Below are 26,866 nucleotides of genomic sequence, written 5' to 3'. Positions count from 1 at the left end.
GGGAGACATGATCCATCTTACATTGCAACTGAATAGCACCACAAAATCTGCTACTGTTGACTCACTGGTGGTCCTGTTGATCATCAAAGTCAAAGAGCCAGACTCTTGTTGCATTGGGTTTGCATAGCCACCTTTTGGTAGTAGGGGGCTACAGGGGCAGCTTCCGTGAGAAGATGCTGGAAGTTTCCTCTATATCCAGCAGAGCCAATACCAGCCAACTCCAAGATGGATATGCCACTGGCCAGGGCTTGGCCAATTAGAAATGATGGTAAGACCTCTATGATAACATATTTAAGAAGGAAAAAAAAAAGTTATTGCACAGATGTAATTGTGGCCAGCGAAGAGCAGGGCAAGAACATGAGAGGAAAAGCCCTGCAAAATCCAAAGTCAGTGGAGAAGGAGGGAAGGAGGTGCTCCAGGAACCAGAGATGAGATTCCCCTGCAGACCGTGGTGCAGTCCATGGTGTGGCAGCTGTGCCCCTGCAGCCCATGGAGGTCCACAGGGATGCAGCCCCTGGAGGAGCTGGACCCCACGCTGGCGAGGACGGACGCCTGAGAGGAGGCTGCAAACCCATGGAAGACCCATGACGGAGAAGGCTCCTGGCAGGGACCTGCAGACCCACGGAGAGAGGAGCCCATGCTGGAGGAGGTTTCCCGGTAGGACTTGTACCCTGTGAACTCATACTGGAGCAGTCTGTTCTTGGAGGACTGCACCCTGTGGAAGAGTGATCCACATTGCAACAGTCTGTGGAGAGCTGTTGCCTGTTGGCTGGACTCACACTGGAGAAGTTCATGGAGAACTGTCTCCAGTGGAAAGGACCCCATGCTGGAGCAGGGGAAAAACTCCTCTCCCTGAGCAGGGGCACGAACAATGTATGATGAAATGACCCCCAAGGTGGGGGAAAGGTGTTTTAAGGTCTGTTTTTACTTATCATTATTCTGCTCTGATTTTCTTAGCAATAAATCCAGATAACATCCCAAATTTGAGTCTGTCTTTCCTGTGATGGTAATTGGCTAGTGATCTCTCTTGGTTCTTACCTCAACTCATGAACCCTTCATTATATTTTCTCTATCCTGTTCAGCTGTGGAGGGGAGTGATAGAGAGGCTTTGGTGGGTGTCTGGCATCCAGCCAGGGTCAACCCACTACCTATGAATCATAGGTAATAGTGGGAAAACAAATTCAGCTCAGGACATTATTTGGTTGGCTTGATAGTGGTTATCGGAAAATTATATATTCTAATCAAGCAATCACCAAGCCTGACTCATATTTTATTTCCAGGGGTCCATCATGTTCCACTCCAGTCCCAGTTCTTATTTCCCTGGCACAGAAGAACAAATGTAAGAGGAACATCAAGTGGATACAGCTCTTGGTAGTCTTGATGGAAGTGTCCTATTACAGAACCACTGTATCCTAAACTTCCCATGAAAATTGGACTTAAGATAATCAGCCCTTCTATTAACATATCTGGCCCATTCTTAGCCCCTCAAAACAACTTTTAAACTTTTGCTAAATTGCACCAGATTTGAGTCCTGGCCTCGAACTTTGAGGTTGTTTTACTTCCAGACATTTTGTGAAAATCGAGAACTGGGTAGAAGAGCCAGACTTCCACTCCTTTGGGAAAAAGTCAGTTGTAACTGTGTTTTGTGTATATTGAATCAGCCACCTGACTGATCTCAGGTGAAACTTCACATCTCAGTTGACAATTGGACACCATGAGAAAGCTCAAGACAGCACAGTTCATATTGTCTTGGGGACAACACTGGTGGAAACTGGTGCTGAAGAATGAAACCTGACCTCTATCTTTGTAAAAAAGTTGTATTTAAGTTTTGAACTCATTTGATTCACCAAACCATATTATTCCTTGGTTTCAAATTTCAGCTTATGTCGAATGCATGGCCAACCCTGTGAGGCAGACCATCTGCTACTGCTGGTATTGGCAGAGAGCTACGGGCTTGTTTTTATGCAGTTTAGACCATTTGTGACAGCTTTGCATTAACTTAAACAAAAGACAATAAGCTGCATAGCAAAATTAAATTTATTTTAAAACGTTGACAAATTTCACTCTCAATTCCCTTCCAAGACGTGCATAACAGACTTTCCTTAGCCCCATTTTAATGTGACAAAAGAGACAAACAAACAAAGTTAGTTAGCCCCAGTCCCATGACAGATTCGTGGGACAGTCACCACCAGGACTTCAGAGCCTCCTGATTGCCAGTGCATCACTCCCTCCCCAGCCCATCTAGGTCTTCTGGCTGTGACAAAACTAGCAGCTGCTTGCAAAAAACAAGCTGAAGGACAGAGATAACAGCACCTGAATGCTACATAAACATAGGGATTGTGGTAGCTCTCCCTAATAATATAAACCAATTATGTTCTTCTGGCTCTGGTTTTCATCTTAAAAAGGATTAGTCATAGGGTTATGCAGGATTAGGGAATTAGCCTTTCACCTCTGAAAAATGTAAGTTCAAATATTAGTTGAGGTCATGAATGAAAATCAGTTTATTCCATTTCAGCTTGTGCTTATAAAAGCGCAACACATATTGGCAGAACAGTCCCAGGAGAGGAACAGCAACAGCAGCTTGTGATGTACACAGAGCATGTGTGTGTACATACATTGTATATAAAGTACATATATACATACATCTACTTACACTAAAGAAGGGGGAAGGTGGAATAGGAGGGCATGTTTAGAGATAGGATGGCTTTGAAATGTTTTGAAATTTGACACTGAATCCGAATCAAGAGATCTGACGTGTAGTTTTAGTCCTGCCATGACCCTTGGAGTAATCTTCCCCAGGCAAGAGTTCCCTTTAATCACCTCACACCGCAGTATCTGGTCTAAGCTAGTCCTCAAAGCTCCTCTCCAGTTTTGGCAGAAACACATGCACAAGGTTATCTTTTCCACCGACTTCCCACACCCATCCAATGATCACAGTGCAATGAATGCTCACAGTCCTTTGGAAGCAGGTCTCAATTTCTCTCTCTCTCTTAGGTTGTGAGGTACTCAACCTAAATCCCTTCCCACTTAACATCTTTGTTTTATCCAATCTATTGATTAAAGCTTCAAAAATGGGTGACTCTTTTTATTGAAAATTCACAGCAAAAGGATCCTGTTATGTGCTATGGAAATTCAGTGTGACTAAAACACCAATAAATTATTGAGACTGGGATGGCAGATCCTATTTTATGGGCAGTTTCCAGCAGGTTAAAAAGGGGGTTGGAAAATTATGGAGAAAATAACGTTCCTCTAAGTAAGGCTTTGATTGCTACATTAAAAGTATTAACATTGCATGGGAAAAGATGAAACCCAGACCAGAAAATGTTAATCAGTGAATCTTCTGTTCCTACAGAAAAGAAAGACCCTTATTAATTAGAGAAGATACACCTTTCTTGCACAGGCTCATGACAACAGTGGACAAGAAAACAGACTTTTATTTAAACAGTGGGCTCGGGCTGACTTAAAACTATAGAGAGACTTATATAAAAATACCCCAAATTGTATAGAAATGGAAGAGGTATAAAAGTCCAGACTCAAGCCGCTGCCACGGTGTACACTGTGAGAACAGTCAACTCAAACTGAGATAGTTAGAAGTAGAAACACTATTTGGAGACTGTGTGTTTTAGGTCCAAGTGCCCCTTGGTCTGGTAGAAATGTGTGCTGATATAACAAACATAGAAGAGATACAGTTTATTCTTCTGTGTAACACCTGAAATTCAAAAGATTTTGCCAAAAGGATCCTCTGTCCTTAAATTTCACTTGTGTTGATGAAAGTTTTTGACTTCTGTGACCAATTGCAGATTCAGAAAGTCAAATCAACAAATCACAAAAACAAAGTGCTTGAATGTATCTCTAGGAAGCAGCCATTTGTCTTCAGAATGAAAAGAAAAAAGACAAACGAGAGTTCAGCCTCAGGCAGCAGAGCAATGCATGGAATATTTGATTGTTCCACCATTCAGGCAATTCCTGTTCCTACCCTGCAACACAAATAGAGTTTGCCTTCAGAAAACTTTAGATTGCTTTCAAAAAGGAAAACAAGACACAGCTAATTTTCCTATACACAGAAGAAAATTTCCCCAGATTTAAAAATATAAAGGTCTTAAAAATCCAACTGTGAAGAATATGTCTCTTTCTTTGAGATGAACAGCTTTCTGCAACCATGAGTTATTTCATATTAACTGCTACAATCAATAGGCTGAAAAATCCATTTCACTTTCAAAAAAAACTTGGTTGATTTGAAATAAGGTTACTAAAAAGCTGAGTAAGATCATCCACAGATCGTTTAATGCAGCTTAATCAATCATTTTACAAAGCAAATAAGATTAATATGTATAATTTATCCTTTTACAGACAACTCTAAATAATAATTCAAAACTATGTTCCTGATACAAATGAAGAGAGTGGGAATTCAGAGCAGATGAAGAGCATGCTCTTCATGGGTTGCTGAGGCAGGAAAGGTACCATTTTTATCCTACCTGCTTGTTTTTCTACTGTCAAATGCCAGTGCAGCCACAGAAGTCAGACTTGTTCCAAAGCCAGCAACACTTACTCTGTTTCACATTTTGTAGCAGGCTCATACTTCAGGCCAAGCTCAGGCCATAGCTTTCTAATTTTTCTCTAAATCACTTGGCACACTTTGGGGAGTTATAAAACACAGTGAGCGACGATACATAACAATTGTGTGTGACAGGGAGAAATACACTGTTCCTCTTGTGGGGACAAACTGCAAACCTGGATAATGCCAGGAGCAAAGCCTACCTTGAAAAGCCACATTTATGCTCAGGGACAGTTTAAGCTTTTGACAAACAGTTAAAGATAAATCCTGTAGTAATGACAGACAACAAAATGGTACAGTTCTCCTGAAAGCACTTACACAGATTCTGGAGAGATGCCCAGAAAAAGCCTCAGGCATGAAAATAAACGATAATATGTGTAAGTTTTCCATAACAAGTCCATAAGTCTAGAGCAGTACATAGATAATGGGCAGTGAGGATAATGACTTTCTGAAAGGGGAAATTGGAACAGAAGCAGATAAAGGGAAACACTGTAACGCAAAAGCTATTCTTAAAGGTAGATCATTATTCACTAATGAAAAATCCTCCTTAGCACTGATGAATACAGAAAATAGGCATTTCCTTGGATCAGCTACCTTTTAAACTTCTGGAGAAAGAAAAAGAAAATCAAGTGAATTTTTGCTTCTATCAAGAATGAGCCTGTCCTGTCAAGTGTGCAATTATTACTTTCCTATGGCAGAGCTGCAAAATAACTATTCAGGAATGATAATTCTCAAAAAAGGTTATTCTTTGGTTCAAGCCATGAAGCTGTGATAACTCCATCTCTAGTTTGAAAAGGATCAGGATGCCTTACATATTGCCTACATTAAACAGACAGCATCTGAAGGGTTGTTTTCTTTTTTTCAATCGGTGTAAGTATGACTAGTGCAAAAATCCACATGCACGATTCTATGTTCATTCCAACCAGGACTACTTTGGTATATCTAAATTTACTAGGAATTTAAAATGGACAACAATAAACTATTTCTAATTTGACAAGAAAAGAAGTCCACACAGTAACTTTTAGCATCTTGATTACACCGGTAGATTACATTTTGATTACATTTGTGTAGACGTAAGTCTCAAAGAAGCAATGTTCCACAAAAAAGTTATTTGCCGTTAGAAAAGACAGAAACTTGTCCTGTTTTTCCAAACTAACACCACAAGGCAGGTTATTTCAGGATCTAATTCCTGAAAAACTGAGGGGCATACCTTCCTCTGAAAGCAGGACAACGTTACAGTGTGGCCTGGATGGCCTGAAAATAATGTGAAGTAGGGCACAAAACCCTCCCGAGTTACGTCTGCTGAGAGAAGCCCTAATTGCCGGCACCCGCTGTGTGAGCCCGGTGTCACACTGCCAGCGGCACGTGGCGGCTGAGCCACGCCGGCAGCCAGGCACGGCGACACGCGGGCTGTGCCCTCCTCTGTCGCACGCATTTCGGTTATTTATTTAACGCAAATGAGCATATGGTATCTGTCACTTTGAGGGTCCAAAGGAAACTATATGTTTCAAGCGTAATTTCAGAGTGAAGCCCGTCGATGCCCTTCTGTCTGCCCTGCAGCTCGAAAGGAAAATCCCGCGAAACGCGCCCAGCTTCCGAAGCCGACATCGGCGCGGGCACGTCCGGCCCGTGGCGCTCGCAATTATCGCCCCACGGGCAGTCAGTCTCGACCTGACAGACCGCTGTGCTCAAACACAAACCACAAGGCCACGGTGAAGGCAGTGTACAACCCCTTCAGATCTGCTGCCAGACCGACGGGAGGAATGTGCCAGGAACACCCGTCTGGGCGCACGGCGTGCCTGGCGGCGAGAGAGGCGGGGGGAGCGCTGGCCTTGCGCTGCCGGGAACACCGCGGTCCGAGCCGCGGGGCAGGGGAAAAACAACCAGACCAACCCCCCAGAACCAATACGCAGACAACCCCCAAACAAGCGCTCTCCCCGCGGCGGATGGCGGATGTTCGCGGCTGAGCCCGGCGGCGGAAGCAGCGCTTCGGGACAGGGGCTTCTCCGCCGCCCTCTCCTGTCCCCGCGGCTCTCCGGCCACGCAAGCTGTCACCGGGGATGGCCGAGCACGGCCGCCTCCGCTGCCCGTGGATGCTGGCGCTGCCTCTGGCGCTGCCGCTGCCGCTGCCCCCGCCCCGGCAGCCCCCGCCGCTCCCCGCTCCGCTCCGCTCCGCTCCGCCGCTCCCGCCGGCCACCCCCTCCCTCCCTCCTTCGGCAGGCGGAGCCGTGCCCGCCCCCGGGCTTCCCCCACCGCCCGGGAAAGGGAAGGGGGCTCTGACCCCGCCCCATCCCCGCCCCTCCCGGTGGAGCAGCGCCCGGCGCGCCCCTTAAAGCCGTTCCCGCCCGCCCGCGCGGTCAGTCCGCGGGGCCGCCGCCGGTCACCGCGGGGAGGCGCCGGGACGGGGTGGCCGCGATGCTGGAGAACGGCTCCCTGAGGAACTGCTGTGACCCGGGTGGGCGCGGCCGCCTCGGCTTGGCGGAGCGGGAGGCGGCAGCGGCGGGCGTCCCGCGGCCCGCCTGGGTGGTGCCGGTGCTGTCCAGCGTGCTGATCTTTACCACCGTGGTGGACATCCTGGGCAACCTCCTGGTCATCCTCTCCGTCTTCAAGAACCGCAAGCTTCGGAACTCAGGTAAGGGCTTGGTCCCCGCACCCTGTCCCGGCGGCGGCAGGGAGTGGCGAGCGCCCGGAGTCCTGCGGACATCCTGGTCCTCGCTTCCAGCAGTCCTGAGGAGTCCAGCCTGCTCGTCAAGTCCGGGCGGGTCGCCCGCTGAAGGCGGGGCACCAGAGCCCCATCCGTTGCCCTGTAGTGTGTGCAGGGACCCCCAGGCTCTCAGTCACCCCCCGCGCTCCCCTCGGGCTCCGTCCTGCGCTCCGTCCGGGAATGCAGGTCGTGGAATGGTTCCTAATGAGGCATTACCTGGTGTCTATGGAGCTCCCGAGGAGGGGAATCGGTGCCATCTGCTTAAAATACCGGAGACAAAAAGCGTGCCGAAAGCGGTCGGAGGAATGAAGGAGAAGCTTTTAAAACTTGCTCAAGAGTCCTAAAGATGCGGTGCTGTGCATGCGTGGGGAAGCGGCTCAGCCCGCTCTCTGGAGCCTGCCTCAGAGTGCACGGTAGGCTTTCACAAAATCGTCTTCTTGTCTCCTCACCGCATGTGCTTCAACCAGAACGCAACAAATAAAGTGGGGTGTTTTCTTTGAATCGTGTCTAAGGTTTCTCCTTGTGTGTGCTAGAATGTTGCTCTGCAGCCTTTACTTGCTAAACTTGCTGGCTTTCTCTCCTCACCTCTTCCGGGCTCGTTACACGTGTTTCAAGCTACAAAACTCTGTAGTTAAGCACCAACTTCGCGGATTTGCCTCCTGGCCAACTTCCCTGATTCGCGCATGTCCCGCTGCGTGCGGATCCTACACCCGCTGCTCCTCTCCCCGTCGACGGAGCCGGTTGTTTCCTGATGCGCAGAGCTGGGCACACCTGCACTCGGCTGTATGCTGGGTGCCGGTGCGGTATAAAGTGCTACCCCCGAAATTGTGGTGTATCTACTACAGTTCTCATAGTACCTAGCTGTTCCCGGAACTGCTCATTTCTTCGAGACACGAGTGCCCTCGTTTTGCCAGGCGCACGCAGGTCGGGGTAACCAAACTTTGCTGGGAGCTGGCAGAAGTCCGAAGCACTACGTCCTCCGCACTCGGAACTAGAGGGCTCTGCCATCGGTCCTCTGTGTCAGCGGGTGCTCCCTTGCCGCGGGGAAGGAGGGACAAGCCGCTGATTTGTTTCTCCCCGGGGTGGAGGGGGTGTTGGTTTGTGTTTGTTTTTTTTTAAACCAGTGTCTCTTCCCAAGCGCTGTCGTGTCTCACGTGCGGTGACTGGAAATCCTGCTGACGGGGAGTAGGCGCTCGTTCGCGCTTGCTTTAAGTTAAATCCTACTTAGGGGCAAAAGCAGTTTATGGAGGATAAGTCTTGGCGCTCCCCAGTCGCTGCACGTCTAACTGCAGGCGGGGGATGCCGGTAAATCCTGTTTACCTGGGGCGGAGCGATCACACCCCACCGAGCAGCACCGAACTTGAGAGTGTCTGGAAGGGTGCTTTCGCTAAGCGAGGGAAGACTTAGGGAGGCAGCTGCTGGTCCTTGCGCTTGTGCTTGGGCAAGCCGAGAGAGGCAGAGCCGTACCGAGGCCGGTAGTGCCGGCGCGACCCGGAGCCGGAGCCCTGCGTGCCCCGAGCGGGACCGCGGCCGCCGAGCAGCGCCGGGCGCTGCCCCGGGCGAGCGGAGCCGGGCTGAGCTGGGCCGGACTGGGCGCAGCGCCACGGCGGGGCAGGGAATCCCGCGGGACACGCCGTGACTCACCGGCGCTCCCCGGCCCGCTCGGCGCCGGGGGAAGGAGTGTTCCCCAGGGATTAGAGCCTGGGCTCCGGGGCGGAAGCGCCCGAAGGAACAGGCTGGCGAGGGCGGCCGGCCCGCGGCATCAAATCCTTTCCGGAGGGAGGAAGAGAGGGGCTCTCTTCTGAAACGTTCCCTTCGCCCAAACTACAGCGAAGGAGAGGATGTGGACTGGAAGAGAGTGATACCTGGAAGAGTAAGTTTCAAGATACTGATCAAAGTACTTAGTGGCACCCTAGGACTGTTCAGAAAACAAAACAAAACAAAAAAGGCAAACCTGGTCGTATAGTCCAAATACCTGCTAATTGATCTCCTTCTAGGATCATCCTTAATGTGATGTCACTGACCCTGTCCCAACAATCTCTTTATCTTTGATAAGTACTGTGAAGAATAGCAGGGAATTCCTTCTGCATAATCTTCATAAGGTTAAATACCTTTTAAATTGCCAGTTCTTAGTTTTAGGTCAGGGAGAGGTGTCTCTTAGAGGTGAAACTGAAAGGGTATAGTTTGGTAAATGTCCACAGAAGTCTTTTCAGGTAAAATTTCTTAAGGAGGAAGCAGAGTGGAAGAGGACTGAAAACTGATGTGGGTGGAGTGATAGAGGGGATGGGAAAATGGTGGAGAGTTAAGGCAATACTTGGGAGCCCTTAGCCTCTGACAAGGAAAGAAGACGGAAAAACAGGTGGACTTGCAGTTTTCCTTTCTGAGCAAACAAGAAACGACGCATTTGTATTTGCAAGGGGAGTGAATGTGGTAGAAAGTGAAATGATGAGGAAAAATGGCATGAAAGGAATTAGACCTTGTCAGAGAAGAAAAAGATGAAGTTAGGGGAAAGGTTATGACAGGCAGACATCCAGATGATTGAAGGAAAAAGGAAGAGCTATAGTATCATGAGCACTCAGTTCCCTTTGAAGAAGCTAATGAGAGATTTTTTTTGGATGAGAGTTTGGGACTTCAAATAAGTCATAGGTGTAAAAGAAATAAATTAACCAGTTCTACCCACTTCTGTAGCACAAGAAGTAATCTTACCTTCAGAAAGTAAAGCAGGACTTTAGCAGTTTTTCCAGGATTTTTCAACACTATTCTGTTCTAGACTTCATAGAGAGATCTGATAAGTGGAAACAATGTAGTTATGCATCACTCTCCTTAAAATTAAAGCATGACCAAAAGTAAATCTATTCTAATACTGTTATATAATGGGAGGTGCAAGAATGGAATGAAATATGACCCGTTAGCCTTTGGGCTGACACATATTATGTTCAGCAGGAGAGACATAAAGAATGGCTAAGACTGGTGTTTCTGGACATTGCTCCTTCACTCCTCAACCATGGGAATTTTGCCAGCCTTACAACAGAATGATTGTTTCAGATCATCCAGAAGCCTCTTTCCCATGTTTAAATTTGGTTTTGGGGAAAATCTGTGAACACTCTTCCAAGTAATGCTTAGCATAATTGATATGAATCAACATGCTTGTCTTACATAACTGCACCCAGTCTTTCTGTGAGAGCCTGAGCAACTTCTGATCTTTCAAAGTGATTTAATTTACAGAAATTAATGCTTTTATCAGTTCTAATTTGGGAGGAGGGTAATTTCATCTAACACGCTACAAAAATAAATAAAACTTTGTATGTGGAAATAATAAAATTAAATTAGCTTGTCTTTCTCTTTGAAACGTCAAATGTGTTCTGAATTTTCAAAAACAATTATTGATTTTGTGTGTTTCCAATTAAACATACCCAGTTGAAGACAGCTTTTAAATTGCTGAATTTTTGAAGTGGTGAAGTTTACATGTGCTCAACAACCACTGCTGGATGATCAAGTATCCTGAAGGTGCATCAAGTAAATCAAAGCCACTAGATGCTTTTAAGAATTTTAAAGATACTTTTGTATAGCCATAGCTGTAAACATAACGTTATGGGCTGCGATAAGAACCTGGTAGGAAGCACTCCAGAAGATGGGAACCAGCAAAGCATCTCCCAGACGATGGAGATAAAGCAAACTGTTTATACTTCATTGGCACTAAAGCTAGCATAAAATCAGTGAGAAGTGAGAATTAGGCACATTAACTCAATATCATTTCAAAGAGTAATGAAGACTTAGGACCCTTTGACTTTTGGCAGAATATTAATATTAACCTTGGTGCAATTCCAAAGAACGCATTAGTGGAAAGTGGTATTTTTAGTGCATTTTGTCAGCCCTCCTCATCCTCTCCACTATTTTCTTTTCTATATATAACAGCTAACACAGCACAATGAGACTCTGATTTCCATTTGAATAGCAAGGTGCTGTTGCAACACAAATGAACTCAAAACTCATATTTCTTTTACCTGTAAGAACATTGGTGTATTTGCATGTTTAGTTCTGACTAATGTGTATGTGGCTCTAGAGCTGGACAATGCTTCTCATATGTGTATCTGTACAAAATAAACAATCCTGCATGTAGAATTATAATTTTGGTCCTCATCTATCTACTAAATAAACATGTTCAGCAATATAAGCAAGGCTTGTAGTGTTTTTCCATGCTCTTTCCCTTTCTACAGCCTTCAATCCACATTTCTGTGATATAGCTGAAGGTAAGTTATCCCCATTGCTGAATGCCGTTTTCAGTTATTCTTCTTCTGTTTGGCCAGACCAGTTCTCTTTCCCTCCTTTATTCTTCCCCTATTATTATTCCTGTCCACTGGGACACAGGACAGTTGTCTCCTGTGATGGAATCCATCTCTTACAAAACTACACTGGAGAAACCCGTTTCTGAAACCACTTGGCAAAATTGTCCTTTAATAACAGCAGTGATACTGACAAGAACATATTTAGATGAGCAGAGCATAAGATCCCACTCTGATAGTTTCAGCTTTTGTACTCCTGTCTTCTTGAACCCTGGATCTGTGGAATTCTTAGTTCTGGGACTGTGTGTGTTTGGCTTCACATTCTCTCTCACATTCAGCTTGAAGGTGCTCAACACTGAGAAACTGATGGGAACAGAGCTTCAGCATTCACTAAAGTTCATTGAACCCAACACTTAAACTCTTCTATCTCTTACCATGACTCAAACTCATTTGTACTTTACTTTAACTTTGTGATTTTTAGTTGCTAACTTAGAGTGGATATTTTTATTTGTAGAATTACAATTGTCATCTAATGTGAATGGATCATTTCTTCACCTGTTGAGAACTTTTGTGCAATATTAATGGCGAGTAAACACATATTTACCCCTCAACTTTTTTTTGCCATAGTAAACAAGTAAAATGCTTTTAGTTTCCTCTAAGTAGGTGCGCTTTTCATTCCCCTGGGTTTTTAGGCCTTCTAGATCACTTATCCAAACCGAATTAATCTGTCTTAAACAGAAAACTGACCTGTTCACAGTAATGCAGGTGAAGTACCGCCAATACTTTCAAGAAAGTATTAACATTCTATTCTGTTCTGTCCTTTCCTGGGTGGACAAAATAGATCTGGTATGCCTTGAAGCCACATTTTCCTTTTATGTGGTAGCATCATATAGATGGCTGTTCTTGGTGCAGTCACTTGCTGATGCAGCTCTTCTTTTTCTTTTGTTACACAATTATTCCTTCAGTACCTGACCTCATACCTCCTGTTATTATACTCTATCTACTTTCTGCTCTTTTAGTCCTCACGCAAAAAAAGATTTTGACATTTCCCTGTATCAGTGTATGCTCTCAACTTCGTATTATCACAAAATTTCATTAGTTCTCTTTGTGTTTTGTGACATAATACTTCTGAAACAGACAAAATTAGTTTAATGTAGGTTACCTCCCTCTGGTCCAACAATTTTCTTTCATCATCATCCAGGCAGTGGTAGCAGCAGACTGTGAGTGGTACCCTGGTGATTCCAAGGCTAGATTCGTTTAGAGCAACCTCCCAGGTCCAGAAAATCCAAGCCCAACTTTTATTAAATAAAGATGATCTGATTAGTTGGTACAGCCACTTTGTGTAAGCTCACATTGACTTTTATTCCATTTGTCTGTATCTGCATCTTTAGTTTTCCTATCCCTCTGAACTTGTCTCTCCAGCCTTGCCTACAATTAAGATGAGGTTAAGAGCCCAAAGATTTCTTGATTCATTCTTCCTTTTCAACAATTTCCCACCTTGAATACAGGTGCCATGTTAGCACATACTCTATGGTAGACAAATGAATCTTCCAGAGGTGGCAACACTGTTTTACTGTTCTCATTACTCCCTAATTGCTTTTTTGACTTACTGGGAGCGCCATTCATGCAAAAAGAAACAGCATTTGTGCAGCACCAGAGCAAAGGAGGAGGAAATGGGTAGTAAAGTGTGAGAGCACCACAGCTGCAAGTGAGTCATGGCAACACTGCTCTTCGGGATGCATGTGGGAGCCAAGCTCTGAGAGAAATCAAATCACTCAAGCCTGAGAGAAATCTGCACTTCCCTACTGGCAGTGAGGACTAGAGAACATTTCAGCCCCTTTTTACAGGTCCCACGTGTAGCTCTCAGTACTTTCGGAACATGACACTGAGATAACAGATGTTAAAAAATTCCTGCCATCAAGTATATTCAATCTCTCTGACATATTTGCTTTATTGTAGATATGCTAATTCCTCACCTGCCTTGTCCCCAAGACCACCACTATTGTCCTTATTAAAAGGTCTACCAAAATCTTTCTTCAAACCAAGGCTATTTTAACTTGATTTTCAGGGTCCCCCTTCCCCAGTAACTTCTCTTTTCTCTTTTGTTACTGTGTTGAAAAGGCATTTTAGTTATTTTAGAAGTCTTTGCAAAGTCAGTGAAGTTTAGGGGGTTTGTCAGTTCCCATTTAATCCATTTTTGCTTTGTCTAGCATTTTTCTTTGGTGGATGCACCCTGTACTTCTAGCCTCATTTCTTGCCCCCAGTATCCTTACTGAGACAACTTTTTCTTCATCTAGACCTGGAACTTTTTGTTATGGTTTTTTTTTTCCCCTCTTTTCAATGCAAGTTACAGAGAATATTTTTGTACCTTTAATATGAAGAAATGCCAGCCTTCCTCCACATTTAAGTCCCTAAGCTCCTCAATACAGCTGATTTCACTTTCCTAATTAGCTGCTTTTATTTATCAAAATGTGCAAGCCCTCTTCTTAGTGATGTCTGCTTTGTTTATTCTTCCATTTAATTTAACCAAAATAATGTCATCTGCTTTCAATACAACCTTATTTTCTATGGCAGGCTCTTCAGGGATGTCTTTGTTCTTCATGAAAACAAAGGCTGGGGTATATTGGCAAACAGACTCTGAATTGAAATCTGCTGGGTGTATGTCCAGAACTCAGCTGCTCTGTGCTTATTTTCCCCTTTACATATGAGGACCTGCATTGTCCTGATGTTAAATTGGCTCCATTAGTGTTTTCCTGCTAAAAGATAGGCGTTCTCATCCTGCTGCAGGTTTCTGCATTCTTCACCGCACATTGTCTTTCGAACTCCTCCCCAGTGTAATTTTGGCTTTTACCAGGATATCCTTTCTCTCTCTCTCAATTTCTCTCTTCATTTCCCCTTTTTTTATGAAGACAATAGACCTTTTTGTTAGTATTTCTCTTCTCCAATCACTGGTGCAATTCCATTCTAACAGAATTGTTTCCATAAAGTTTTATTTTTATTTCTTACTGGTTTTGGATCCCCTGTTTTATTGCATAGGTTCCTGGCATCCTTTAACTGGTTCTACTGCTTTTTATATTACCACTTCAGTTGAACTCCACAATGTTTGAGCTCCTATTTTCTATATTTGTTGCCACCACCTTCCTGAAGCCAAAATTCCCTTGCCCTGGGTGTTAAATGAAGAAACTGTATGATTTTTTCTCAAGCTCTCTTCCCATCTCTCAATTTTAAGTTCTTATTCATTCTGCCAGCTTGGATTGCAAGCTGGTATCCCATATGCTTAGGTGAAGTCTGTCCATGAAGATATGAAACCTCTTCTCAGAAAATACCTCCAAATGGTCAATACTCCAAATCTTTCTATATAACTTCTAGAACTATTCAGTCATGTGCCCGTGACTCATCTCATACTGGTAATTATGCTTCTATTCTCTTCTTGGAGAGGAAACAGAATAAGTTCATCACCAATTCCATTCTCTTTTCTTTGAGACTTTGTTCAGACAGTAACCAAATGAGAAAATAAGTCTTCAAAGATATGAAATAATAGTTCTAAACTTTGTTAACCTGTAAATAATCCAAAAGTAGAAGAGCAAAATGAAAAGCCAATATTATTAATTTGCAAAACAGGAAAATTACTTTGACAATGCAGGTAAATCTTGCAGGTAAATTTAGAAAAAGTGAAAAGTGGAAACTTAAGATTGTTCTAGAGGACACAGAATTTTAAAGTACTAAAATTCTTAAAAAGTATTTAATTTTCAGAAATAGAAAGTTTGTGAGGTAATTATGAGCCTAGAGGGATTGAAAGAAGTATTTAGGAGTACAGAAACATCATAAATTAGAAAAATAATTTCTCTATCAATCTGCATCACAGGGAATCCTGTTTAGGATAAAATTTTAACCTGAGGCAGGTTATTCTGCAGCCATAGGGTATTTTGTGTCCTCCTTTGAAGCACTTGGCAACGCCATATTGCCAAATTATCATTGCTCTGAATTATCATTTACTTTTATCCTGTGCAATAAGTATTCCATTTATTGATAAGTAAATAGGAAGTTTATTGCCAAGATCAGCTGCAATATACTTTTATTTTAGGATGTAATAGTAAGTCCTATCCCACTTAGTAAGCGGAGGTATTGGTGTGATTATCTTTAGCGAAAACAGAATGATAAGGATTCAGTTGAGCCGCAGAGGTATGTTTTCTTGAACCTGCAAAAAAGTATCTAAGGTTGTATTTACAATTTGTGTTTCATTTGGCACAAGTCCACTCAATGTTTCAAGGAAAGGAAAACCAAAGGATGCTGTTAGTGCGGTGCTTTTCTTGCAACACTGTACTCAGGCTCTCCATAGGGCCAAGTCTAACAGAGTCACACAGCTTTTTTTTGCTTTTTTTTCAACTCAAAGTATGAATAAGTTTCCCTTCATCTCCTTGAAATAACCAATGCAACTGTACTCTCAGATACAGGAAATTAGAAGGAGCTCTTAGCAGCTGTATTATGGCAGTTCCAACGTGTCTTAGGAGCACTCCCTTTCCTGCCAGCTCTCTCCTGGACTCTGGACTGACATTCCTTTTGCAAGACTCACTTACTGCATGAGGAATGACCTCTCTGCAGTAAAGCTCTATTCTTGGATGGACCAGCAGAAGCAATTCCAGGATTCATGGTGCTCTTTGGCACAATCAGCCAAGAGCTAAGAGACCAAACCTCCCCACAGAGTGCTAGGACAGCTCATTTTAAAAGACTAATTTTTTCATCTATTCTTAGCAGATATATATTCACCAGATGACTCGAATCATTGTGTTGAGGATGTTATAGGAGACTACACTCACTCCATTAAATTGGTGACAACCTATTCTCTGCCTCTAGGAGTAAATTCTACTCCTACTCCAATTCAGATCTATTATGAGTACCACTGCCTTCAGATATGCTTCAGATTTTAGCTTCTTAGAAGTTATCCTTTACAAGCCCATACTGGTACCTTGGGTCAGACTGTCAGGTGCATAGCCATGTTCCCAAGAATAAATATGAGAACAGCTATGTTATCCACAGCTGATAAAACAAAACTATTTTTTTTTCATTTGCAGAAAGAAGGTAATGCTATGGCAATTTTCATGTTCCTAAAGATCAATCTGAGCAGTTGTTCTGCTTTTTAACCTTCCACCTTGATATGGGCATAAAACAGACTTCCTGATAGCAAAAACCCACAGAAACTTGTCTAAATCACTGTGGGTGCAACACCGTGGTGTGTTCTCCCTAAGAACAGTAGCTGCTTTGGAATCTTCTGGTTTACTTTTCATCTCCAAACTGGTTTACTTTTCATCTCCAAACTGATAAGGACTGATCTATATCAGAGAGTCAGCATTTTCCTGACATTTCAGCTTCATATGGGATAGCTATGTCTCGACATGAAAACAGATAACAGCAGCCTAAACACATTAATCAAATTACTAGAATCTTGATTGTTGGAATTCTTTTTGAATTATTTATTAATTATAGAGGTATTTGATTACAATGTTTAATAAATGCTGCTTAAATTATGTCTGCAGAAAAAACATAACCCTTCTGACAGAGTTAATAATTTTTTCAGCTGTTTTTATGGGCTTGGATCAGTTTCAATGTTTAAATACCTTATGAAGATTATAATAATTTATATGGTACTTCCATAAACACTGTCATCTTTCTGCTATAGAACAACATCTGCTTACCTGTTGGTTTAGATAGCCATATTTGCACAACGTAGGCAACAACTGTTGTCAGAAGGTATCACATGCAGCTACTGAAGCTAACAGTCTGACTAACAGGAAAAATATCCGCTTGGTACCTCAGCCTTGCAAATATAATTACATTAACTGATTGTAAGTTTAGAACTAGCAGCAAATTGTAAAATATATCACTGCAAAGAAGACAGGAACCAATAAGTGGCATCCTCATGTCTTTATGATTTGCGCTAATACTGCCTGAAATTCTCAGTGTCTTCTCATTCTAAAGCCAGTTCCATTTTTCCAAATGATTCAAGTCTTCACACCATTTCATTTGAGTGCAAATAGGGAAAAGAAACTTTTGTGAGATGTCTGTCACCTATGAATATATGTAATAATAATCAATCTAGGTATTTTTATGTCCTACTTATTGAATATCATCCACACAGTTTAAAGAAAAAAAGTGTCTATTCAAGATGCCCATTCTGTGCAGATCCTGTCCGTGGTGAAGTTCATTGGAGATGTAATCTTTAGGACTTTGAAAATATGTTCTCAGAAGCAGTCAGCTGACAGGAGCCAGAGTCTTCAATCTCTGCAGCCAACTCTATTCGGGTTTTCTACTGAGCAATAAAAAGCTGTTATATTAAAGCATGCTGCTTTTCTTCAAGACAAATAAAGACATACAAGTGGCATAGTCACTATGTGCCAACTGGGAATTACCTCATCCCTTCTTTCTGTGAACTGCCACTTATGGTTCTTAAAATGCTTGGGAATATGTTCAAGAGACTAAACATTCCAACCAGCTTGTTTGAAATAAGTTGTTACTTATGGAATGCACAGGGTGTAATTTTTGGATTGTTACAGAGGAAAAAATACTTGATTAATAGGTGACGGGTATCTTTATATGCCTTTGTCTTGTTATGTTAGAGGTCACGAGAGAAAGAATATTTAAAATTCAAACTTCCCTGCCACAAGTCAGATAGTACACCATTATGTTCCAGGTGTTTTACTGGCATAAAATACAGTGTCAGAAAGTGAGTGTTGTGCTGTGGAAATTTAGAGCACTCCTACTCAAGGACAAAAAGTCTGCCTGTGATATTTTTAAAGTGACTGCAAAAGTACTTGTTATTAGATTCATAGGTGGGATTAGAGCCTATTGACAAAAGATTACTTTCTGAATCAGTTTTCATGTTAAGCAAGACTTTCTTTTTTTATTCTTCCTTTTGCAATCATTAGAACAAAATGTGTAACATGTTAATTAGACGTTGAGGCAAGCCTTGTAAAAAGATGGTTTGATCACACTGATTTGCCTAGAAAAAATTATTTACTGGTAAGTGGGTTGAAAGAGTTTATAAGAGTTTACCTGTGTTTCCTGGGTACGAAACACCAACTACACAATCCAGAGTCCAGTTGCAGCACTGGACATCCATTGTTTCAAAGTAGAATAAAAATTAACTAAGTTGAGGCCTTGTAATTATGCCTTTAGTTAGATAATCTGAAAACAATGCAATCCTCTTTAGTGACTCTTAAGAAACACCTGGTAGTCTAGGACCATAAAGATTGTAAAACTTGCTGTACAGTCAGCTTCCTGGTTAAAGATGAAGCAAGAATATCTGCTCTGCTTATGGAGACCAAACAAAATATTGAAGCAGGTGACCTTCAAACACCTTCAAACATTCTCGTGTAGTATATATAGTGATTTCCATTTGAGCCTGATTTAGTAAAGATTATATTGGTTTGGTCCAGTTTGCAAGTGTATTCACGCAGTCGAAGAGGTGTGACTCAGTAGGTTAGGCAGACAGAAGTCACCCAGAACTCTCTTTCTGGATGACAGGCCACCAGGTCACTCACTGGGGTACCAGCTAGAACTGCCACAAGAGGCTAGTCTGAAAGGCTAGTTGCAGTCAAAGGTCATCAAAGTAGCATGTGGAACAGGATTCTGCAACAGGGGTAAGCTGAACCTAGTACGTGAGTATCTAGATAAGGAGGAACATTCTAGCCTTGCTAAAGCCAATGGGAATTGCTTTCCAAAAATTGCTAGGAGCTGGTGCCTCCTGCCTCTTTCTGTGCAGCCCTTACCACACTCCATGCTCCACCCCTCTGGAGTTCTGTACCTTTACCAGTCTCTAGGTTTACTGGTCTGGAAATGTTTCTTGGTCCAGGTTCTCTGTTTGGCTCAGGCCATTATGTCCAGTCAAAGATTGTTCAGTTCTGCTGTCACAAGGAATCTGAAGGCAGAAGGATAAATAAAACAAAGCCCTATTAACTCTAATCTTCACTGGGGCCTCTTCTTCTGACCAAGCAAATCTAGCTCACTGTTACTCACCATGTCTGGTCTCTGCATGCATAGTAACAGGTATGATCTTAGGTACCCTTTGCTATTTAGTAGATCAAGTAGACCCCTCATTGGTTGCAAAATTGACAGCATCTTGCCTCTATTCCCTAGAGAAACAGTAAATATCCTGTATACTCATTCCTTACTGGAACAGGTCACCCTGAGTGCTTGTTGAGTCTCTGTGGCTGTAGACAGTGAAAGGCTGACTGGACATGGTCCTGAACAACCCACTATAGTCTATCCCTCTTTGAATGGGAGGGTTGGACTAGATGAACTCCAGAGATCAATTCCAACTTCCGCGATTCTATGGCTATATTGGTTGCATGCCTATCACCCTTCATTTACCTATCTCAACAATATCATGACTTGCAGGCCCAGCCACAGCAGTTTTTGTCTTATGATTTTTCAAGGCTTCTACTGGCTCTCAGAAAAGACCTTGATTCAGCAAATTATCATTACTCACTTTGTCTGTACTGAGTTGGAGCACAAAGCAGCTAATGCTTCAGAAGAGAATACACAATCATCTTCTGTAAAAGCATTTTATTTATTCATCTGTTCACATGCTGTTTACAAACCTATGAGTATCATTATAAGATGAATCACGTCACTGTACTTTGCTTTAAGACCTTGTTTCCAAAAGAAGCAGATGGCAGAGACTGACAACAGCTTCTGAAGACATTCATCTCCTTATGCACGTACAGTGATGAGGCCTTCCAAAAGCCCAGAAAAAAAAGGGTAAGACCTTTCCTTACTGAAAGGTTATAATGGCCATTTTCGTCAAGTGTCATCTATTTTCTTACTTGCTGAAACAGGAAACAAGAGAAGAAAAGAAGATCATAATGAAGGGACTCCATAGGTTGTTAGAAGCATTGGCAACTTGTCAGCATAAGTGCTCTCCAATTAGATGTTCCTGTGTACTCTATTTACTGCCGTGTATCAGATCCTATTTTATAAAACTCTGGGATCCCCCACTGTGTCTGGAAGTTGAACACGGGAACACTTAAAAGTACATAGCAGCAAGAATGGGCTTAGATTTGGTTTCTTTTTGCTGATGGAACCAGCTGACATGTACATGCTCTGCACGTATTTGTCTCTGTAGCTGTCTCATGCTGCAAGTTCTTCACCTGCAGCCCTCCGGAGCAGCTGAGCAAACCACTGTGGAAATTGCCACTGGCATGACTTCGGTTCTGTAAGTGGAGATCCCAACATTTACACTCACATTTAGAAGTTCTGGGCTGTTTACATTGGTCTACAGGGCAAAACTACAGGATGCACCTTATCATGGCTAATCAACTCTCCTGGCAAAATGGTGCTGTGTCCTATAGTCTCCAATAGTCCCCAATTTTATTCACTTCATATACCAGCCTGATAGCCTGAGTATCTTCAGTAATATCTTAAGCCTTACATTTTAAAATAGAATTATTTAATGTCTGAGATTTTTTTGTTTCTTTGGGATTTTTTAATTCAACTAATCGGCTAGAAAATATTAAAATAAAACAAAACACAAACAGCTTAACAAAATAAAACATGGGTTTAGTTTGAACAAAGTTATTTTCATTTTTCAATTTCCTGTCCTCTTTTCTAAAAGAAGGTGGAAGTTAAGTTATTCTAAGGACTTGAGCAAGGTTTTGTTGCAGTAACAAAGAAAAAAAAAACCCCATAATTGCCTTCGAAAAAATTCAGTTTCTAGACAGTAACAAAGATGAAAGTAATAATGAAGGTGATGGAATGAACTAGCCTTTCATACAATAGAAATTAAAATCTGTCAGGGAATAATAAAGTTTTTTCCAGAGTTTTCAGAAGTGAAATATCCTTACTTTGTTTTCTTCCACACTTCAGTCTTTTATAGTCAATCTGGAACAAGTTTTGGGGTAGGGTTTTTGTTTGTTTCTTTAACAAAGTAACATCCTATAAAATGCTACATATTTCACCTTTTTTTCTATGACATGCAATATAGTGCTGAAAAAAAAGTTACTAAAAATTATAGGTTGCCAAGCTCTTTATAGGATCTAACTAGATTGCACCTGTTATTTTGTTATATTTGCTGTATTTTACAGCTTTTCATATTAGCCCCTTTGTCAGCAGTAAATGCGTTTTCATACTTGCAGTTGTACAAGTAGGGTTCCTATTCTTTCTTAGTTGAAGCAATCAACAGCTGTGATTACTTCAAGAGAAGAAAATTAAGCCGATATGTACTGGCAGATACAGAAAACACGACTTCTTTCAAGAACCAGTGAAAAAACAGTCTGTTTTTGTTGTTATTTAGCGATTGTGCTCAGCAACTGGAGGGTCTGAGGCTGGGTTGCCACTGGTGCCCACAGCCCATAGTGCTAAGCCCTCAGAGCGAATGTCTTGGCTTTGCTCCCCACATGAAAAGCAAAAGTACCTAGAGAGAGACATCTAAACTGAAAAAGGGGAGATTTTAAACAAAAGAGGGTAGACTTAGATTAGATATTAGTAAGAGATTCTTTGCTGTGAAGGTGGTGAGGCACTGGCACAGGTTGCCCAGAGAAAATGTGGATGCCCAATGCCTGGAAGTGTTCAGGGCCAGGCTGGATGGGACACTGAGCAATCTGATCCAGTGGAAGATGTCCCTGCCCATGGGAGGGGGGGTTGGAATGAGATGATGTTTAAGGTCCCTTCCAACTCAAACCATTCTATGATTCTACAAGTCTGTGATTCTCTCAGCAACAACATGGGCCTTTTCCATCCTTGATTACCTAGATTACCCTCAAGGAGCCTGACTTCACTTTTAGGGCATGGATGTAAGGGATCTTCCCTGAGCCTGCTGCAAAATGCAGCTCAGTTTCAGATGGGTGGACACAGAAAAAGGCATAGCTAGACTCATACTTTGTCTTTAACTGTAGATGGAAGCAGGCACTGAGGAGAAAAAGAGAACAGAGCAACCCTGTATGATACTTCTGTATTCTTACAACTTGTGATTCCTTCCAGCTGAGAGGATTTCCCAAACCTAGCATGGTATGTCTGTTAAGTAATATTCAAACTACGTCTCTTACAAGTACTTTTCCAGTCTTCCCTTGAACACGAGTAAAATTTTTACATCTGCAATATCTGTTAAGGATTTACTACCTAGTGCAGCAACCACCCCCTTTTGTTTGCTTTTAATAAAATTAGCTTTGCTTCATAGCTCTAGCTCTTCTATTGGCTCCATCCCTCAGCATCAGTGTGCCACTACGATGTCATTTGGGAGAAGAAAGCTGGACCGGAAAAGTGCCACTTTTCCCAGAGTATACCTAACAGTGGTGGTATTCTCTAATAGAGAAAAATAAGAGCAAGGTTCATGAACCTCGAGTATTCTTCCTAATCAGTGTCTTGGAGAGTTCCTGCACCTGTCTATCTCAGTTTCTCAGCTGTTAAGTCACGAGAAGGACTTTTTACTTTTTTTTTTTTTATGAGCATACTGATAAAGAGCACTCTACAATACAAGTGATAATCTGTGTATTCTGATTCTAGGCTGAAATTCTTGAACATAACCTAGAAAGAGACAAGCACGCTAACCCCAGAAGAGCAGCAGGGCTGGTGAGTAGGGCACTCTCTGGGGACTATGGGAGACATAAGCTCAAGCCTTTTTCAAAGAAGGGCTCTTATACCGTGGAAGTATAACCACTAGGCAACAGTGAAATTTCTAGTAGTAGAGCCTGTCTTGCCTCTTCTGCTTCCCCTTTTCTCTGTGAAAATACCCAGTACTGGAAAGGTTCCTGCAATCTCAGAAAGTATCAGAAGCCCAGAAAAGTATTTATCACCCCATAAATGTAGTATCTGATTAACGATCAGCGTTTTGCTTTGCAAGAACCAGACGCTGGCGTTCTCCTCCTGCCCTGCCAGATGATGCAGTGTGCTGTCTCTGCTGTGGCTCCTGCACTAGGTGGCAACAGAGAGTCACCACCGTCCCCGCCGGCACCAGAGGAAGCCACAGGCGAGCAAAACTGTACACCCAGGGGTTACAAACCTCAGGCCTTTTTACTAAGCTTTTAACAGCACAGCCTTTTGCACCTGTAGTCTGTTAGGAAACCCAAGGCAGCAATCTCGCAGCAAGGACTGGCGTTCCCATATTTAACCAGAGGAAGAAGAAGAGTGAGCACGCAGGAAAAGTGGAGGTTTTGTTTTGGGTTACACTCATACCTAGAGGCCAACCATGCCAAAATCATGATCTCAAAAACAACAGTGCAGCTTAGGTACCTCTTTTCAGTAAGTCTGTGTCAACACCTGAGGGCTCTGCCTAATAAGCCTAAAATTCAGTTCCTGCAAGTGTAGCTTCCAGCACTAACTCATAGTTTCAGATGTAGGGCCAAGAACACAGGTCTGTTCCAGTCCAGGAGTCTGCAAGTCACTAAGCCACAATCTCAGGGTCCTTTTAACATGCTAAGCTTCTGTTCTTGTGAGTCCTGCATTCTTCTTCAGGTCAGTCCTGTTTAATATCTTTATTAGTGATCTGGACAAGAGGATCAAGTGCCCCCCTCAGTCAGTTTGCAGGCAACACCAAGCTGGGCAGGAGTATTGATCTGCTGGAAGGCAGGAAGGCCCTGCAGAGGGATCTGGACAGGCTGGATTGATGGACTGAAGCCAGCTGTCTGAGGTTCAACAAGGCCAAGTGCTGGGTCCTGTCCTTGGGTCACAACAACCCCAGGCAGCGCTACAGGCAGGGGGCAGGGGCTGGGAAGCTGTCTGATGGAAAAGGCTCTGGGGTGCTGGTGACAGCAGCTGAACACGATCCAGCGTGTACCCAGGTGATGGCATCCTGGCCTGTGTCAGCAATGGTGTGGCCAGGACCAAGACAGTGACTGTCCCCCTGTACTCAGCACAATTGAATCCCATATTCAATTCTGCGCCCCTCACTACAAGAAAGACACTGAGGTGCTGGAGCATGTCCAGAGAAGGGTAACAGAGCTGGGGAAAGAGGCAGCTGAGGGAGCTGGGGGTGTTTAACCTGGAGAAAAGTAGGCTCAGGGGCACCTTATTGCTCTCTAAAACTACCTGAAAGGAGGTTGTAGCCAGGCAGAGGTTGGTCTCTCCTACCAGGTAACAAGTGAAGGGACAAGAGTAAAATGGACTCAAGTTACGTCAAGGCGGGTTTAGATTAAATATTCGGAAAAATTTCTTCATTGAATGGTTGTGAAGCACTGGAACAGACTGCCCAGGGAAGTGGTGGAATCACCATCTCTGGAGGTGTTTAAGAGAGGTGTGGATGTGGTACTGAGGAAGGTGGGCTAGTGGTGGACTTGGCAGTGCTGGGTTAACTGTTGGACTTAATGATCCTGAAGGTCCTTTACTATCTGAATGATTTTATGATTCTACTCCCAGTGATGGGTTTTTCTTTGTACATGTAAGAGGATAATTATAGTGACCAATTATTCTGAACTGTTTCATACAACACACATTTCCTAAAAAAGAAATAACCTGGATGTTCCATAAATGGAAGACCAGCTTTGATTCATTGTTTATGCTATATTTTTTGCTAGAGTCTCTAAAATATGCTGTTCTGGTGGAAATCTATTGCCTGTCCCTTTCCCTTACATCAAAGTTTGCAGTATACCTCGCTAATATCTGAAATCATGAAACATAACTACAAAAGAGCATATCACTGCTTTTAAACTGTCATATTCAAAGAAAACAAACACCCATCTGGCATTTGTTTGCAGCATTATGTTACACCTTCTGTTAGCAACACTCTGTTGAACATTATACCAAATTACCATGTCTCAATAAATCAAAGCTTACCCTAGGTCTTGGCTTGTACTGTCACAGGGAATTCAAATGTCAGTGTGTGAAAGACTTAATTCTCTGCTCCACCTGCTGCTGGTGCCATAGATCGAAGAGGGCGATGTCTGCGTGCAATGTAGAACAACTTGTTAAACAAATGTGTAACAACCAAAGCACCACCTAAAAAAAAACCCAAACAACACTATGATGTATAATTAAACATTTTCACCAGTTTCAAACCAAAGACAGAAAAAAAACCTTTAAAAAATAGTTGCTGATTGAAATTGCTTCTGGTTTTGGTAGAGACATTAGAAGTCAGTTGTCTTTTCAGAAGGCAGATGCTTAGCCCTTAAAAGTTTTGGCCTTACCAAAAATTTTTTTCTGAGAGTAAATTCTTACAACATCAAGTCATATCAAGATTGCAAGAGGGTGTGGCAGTTCTCTTTCTCTTGTTAGTTGTAGTAAGAAAACCAATAAGCAAGAATGCTTCATGAAATATTGATCTAGTTCTGTTGCATGCAAAGCAAATATCAGAACTTATTTTCTTTTTTATGCATACAACTACCAGTGTTTAAAACAGCACAGATGTGGATCTTTTTGAATACCTGGCAAGACATCTGGCTTTTAGTAGCTACTGCTTGTAATTAAGGGGTCTTTCCATTCCAGTGAGCAAATGTTTTTCTTACAAATGAATATATCTCTTTCTCTTATGAAACTGAAATCTAGGAACAAAGTCCATCGAGTAAATTCCAGAAGCAATGATAATAATTCCAGCTAGATGAGAATTCTGTGCTTTTTATTTTGTTACAAGCAGCAAAAAGTTACCTCTTTAGTTATATTATGAATGTAATTTAGGCCACTCTAAAAGCTCTGGGTTAGGTGTATCAAGGAACATTAACTTTCTCCAAGTGCATAAAAGATGTCTAAGACTTTTGGTTTCTCAAAATGTCAATTATTTATGTTTTATGAATTAGGAAAGTTTCTCTCTACTTCTGTAGATTATTCATTGCCATAATAAACATTAAACTTAATTCTGCAGTCATGCACAAAGACAGAAAAATACCATTGGACCTTACTTTGCAGTACACAGTGGGAACATTCAACCCTGTAAACAGCTATAGAAGTGACAAATCACCCGAGGCCTTTATAGATATTGGACCATTTTTCTTCTGAGTTGTAAACTAGTAAATTAAGTTTTTGACAAGTTCCTTGCTAACTCTATTTATTCATTTCACCTAGAATTTTCAAGTCGTAAATTGCATTCAAAACTTTGAAAATATCTCGCTAAATGTACTTTACAGTAAATTTCCAAATATGATTGAAAGAGCTGAATGCCCACTCTATTTCAACTGAACAACTACATTTCAGGTAGAAGCTGATGCTGGGAGGCCTTAGAGTTTAGATTAATCTTAGTGAACACACCCCAGACTAAATTCTCTTTTTCTCCAAAAGGCCTTCTAAAACACAAAAAAGTCTTTTTTCCTTCCTTCCTTCCTTCCTTCCTTCCTTCCTTCCTTCCTTCCTTCCTTCCTTCCTTCCTTCCTTCCTTCCTTCCTTCCTTCCTTCCTTCCTTCCTTCCTT

At 42.5% G+C, this 26,866-nt stretch overlaps 1 protein-coding gene and 1 long non-coding RNA gene across 3 annotated transcripts in view; one reads left to right on the top strand and one right to left on the bottom strand.

Annotated features, from left to right (window-relative positions):
* The first annotated feature begins 6,917 nt into the window (after positions 1–6,917).
* LOC121662638 (melatonin receptor type 1B) overlaps positions 6,918–26,866 on the top strand; it is a 24,627-nt gene continuing 4,678 nt past the window's right edge. The window contains exon 1 of the mRNA XM_042024000.1: positions 6,918–7,187. Coding sequence (XP_041879934.1) covers positions 6,971–7,187 — 217 coding nt within the window. The 5' untranslated portion in view covers positions 6,918–6,970. The remainder of the gene's footprint in view (positions 7,188–26,866) is intronic.
* Positions 18,335–26,866, bottom strand: part of LOC121662639 — a 59,582-nt gene continuing 51,050 nt past the window's right edge. For both annotated transcript variants that reach the window (XR_006015357.1, XR_006015358.1), the window contains exons 6-7: positions 25,304–25,410; positions 18,335–19,457 (exon numbers count right to left, since the gene is read on the bottom strand). This is a non-coding gene — a long non-coding RNA (uncharacterized LOC121662639). The remainder of the gene's footprint in view (positions 19,458–25,303; positions 25,411–26,866) is intronic.

This window comes from Corvus kubaryi, unplaced genomic scaffold, assembly GCF_017639235.1.
Source record: "Corvus kubaryi isolate FWS band 111438036 unplaced genomic scaffold, C.kubaryi_AGA036_p1.0 37260, whole genome shotgun sequence".
In the NCBI taxonomy this organism is placed as follows: domain Eukaryota; kingdom Metazoa; phylum Chordata; class Aves; order Passeriformes; family Corvidae; genus Corvus; species Corvus kubaryi.
This window is presented reverse-complemented; position numbering and strand designations above follow the sequence as displayed.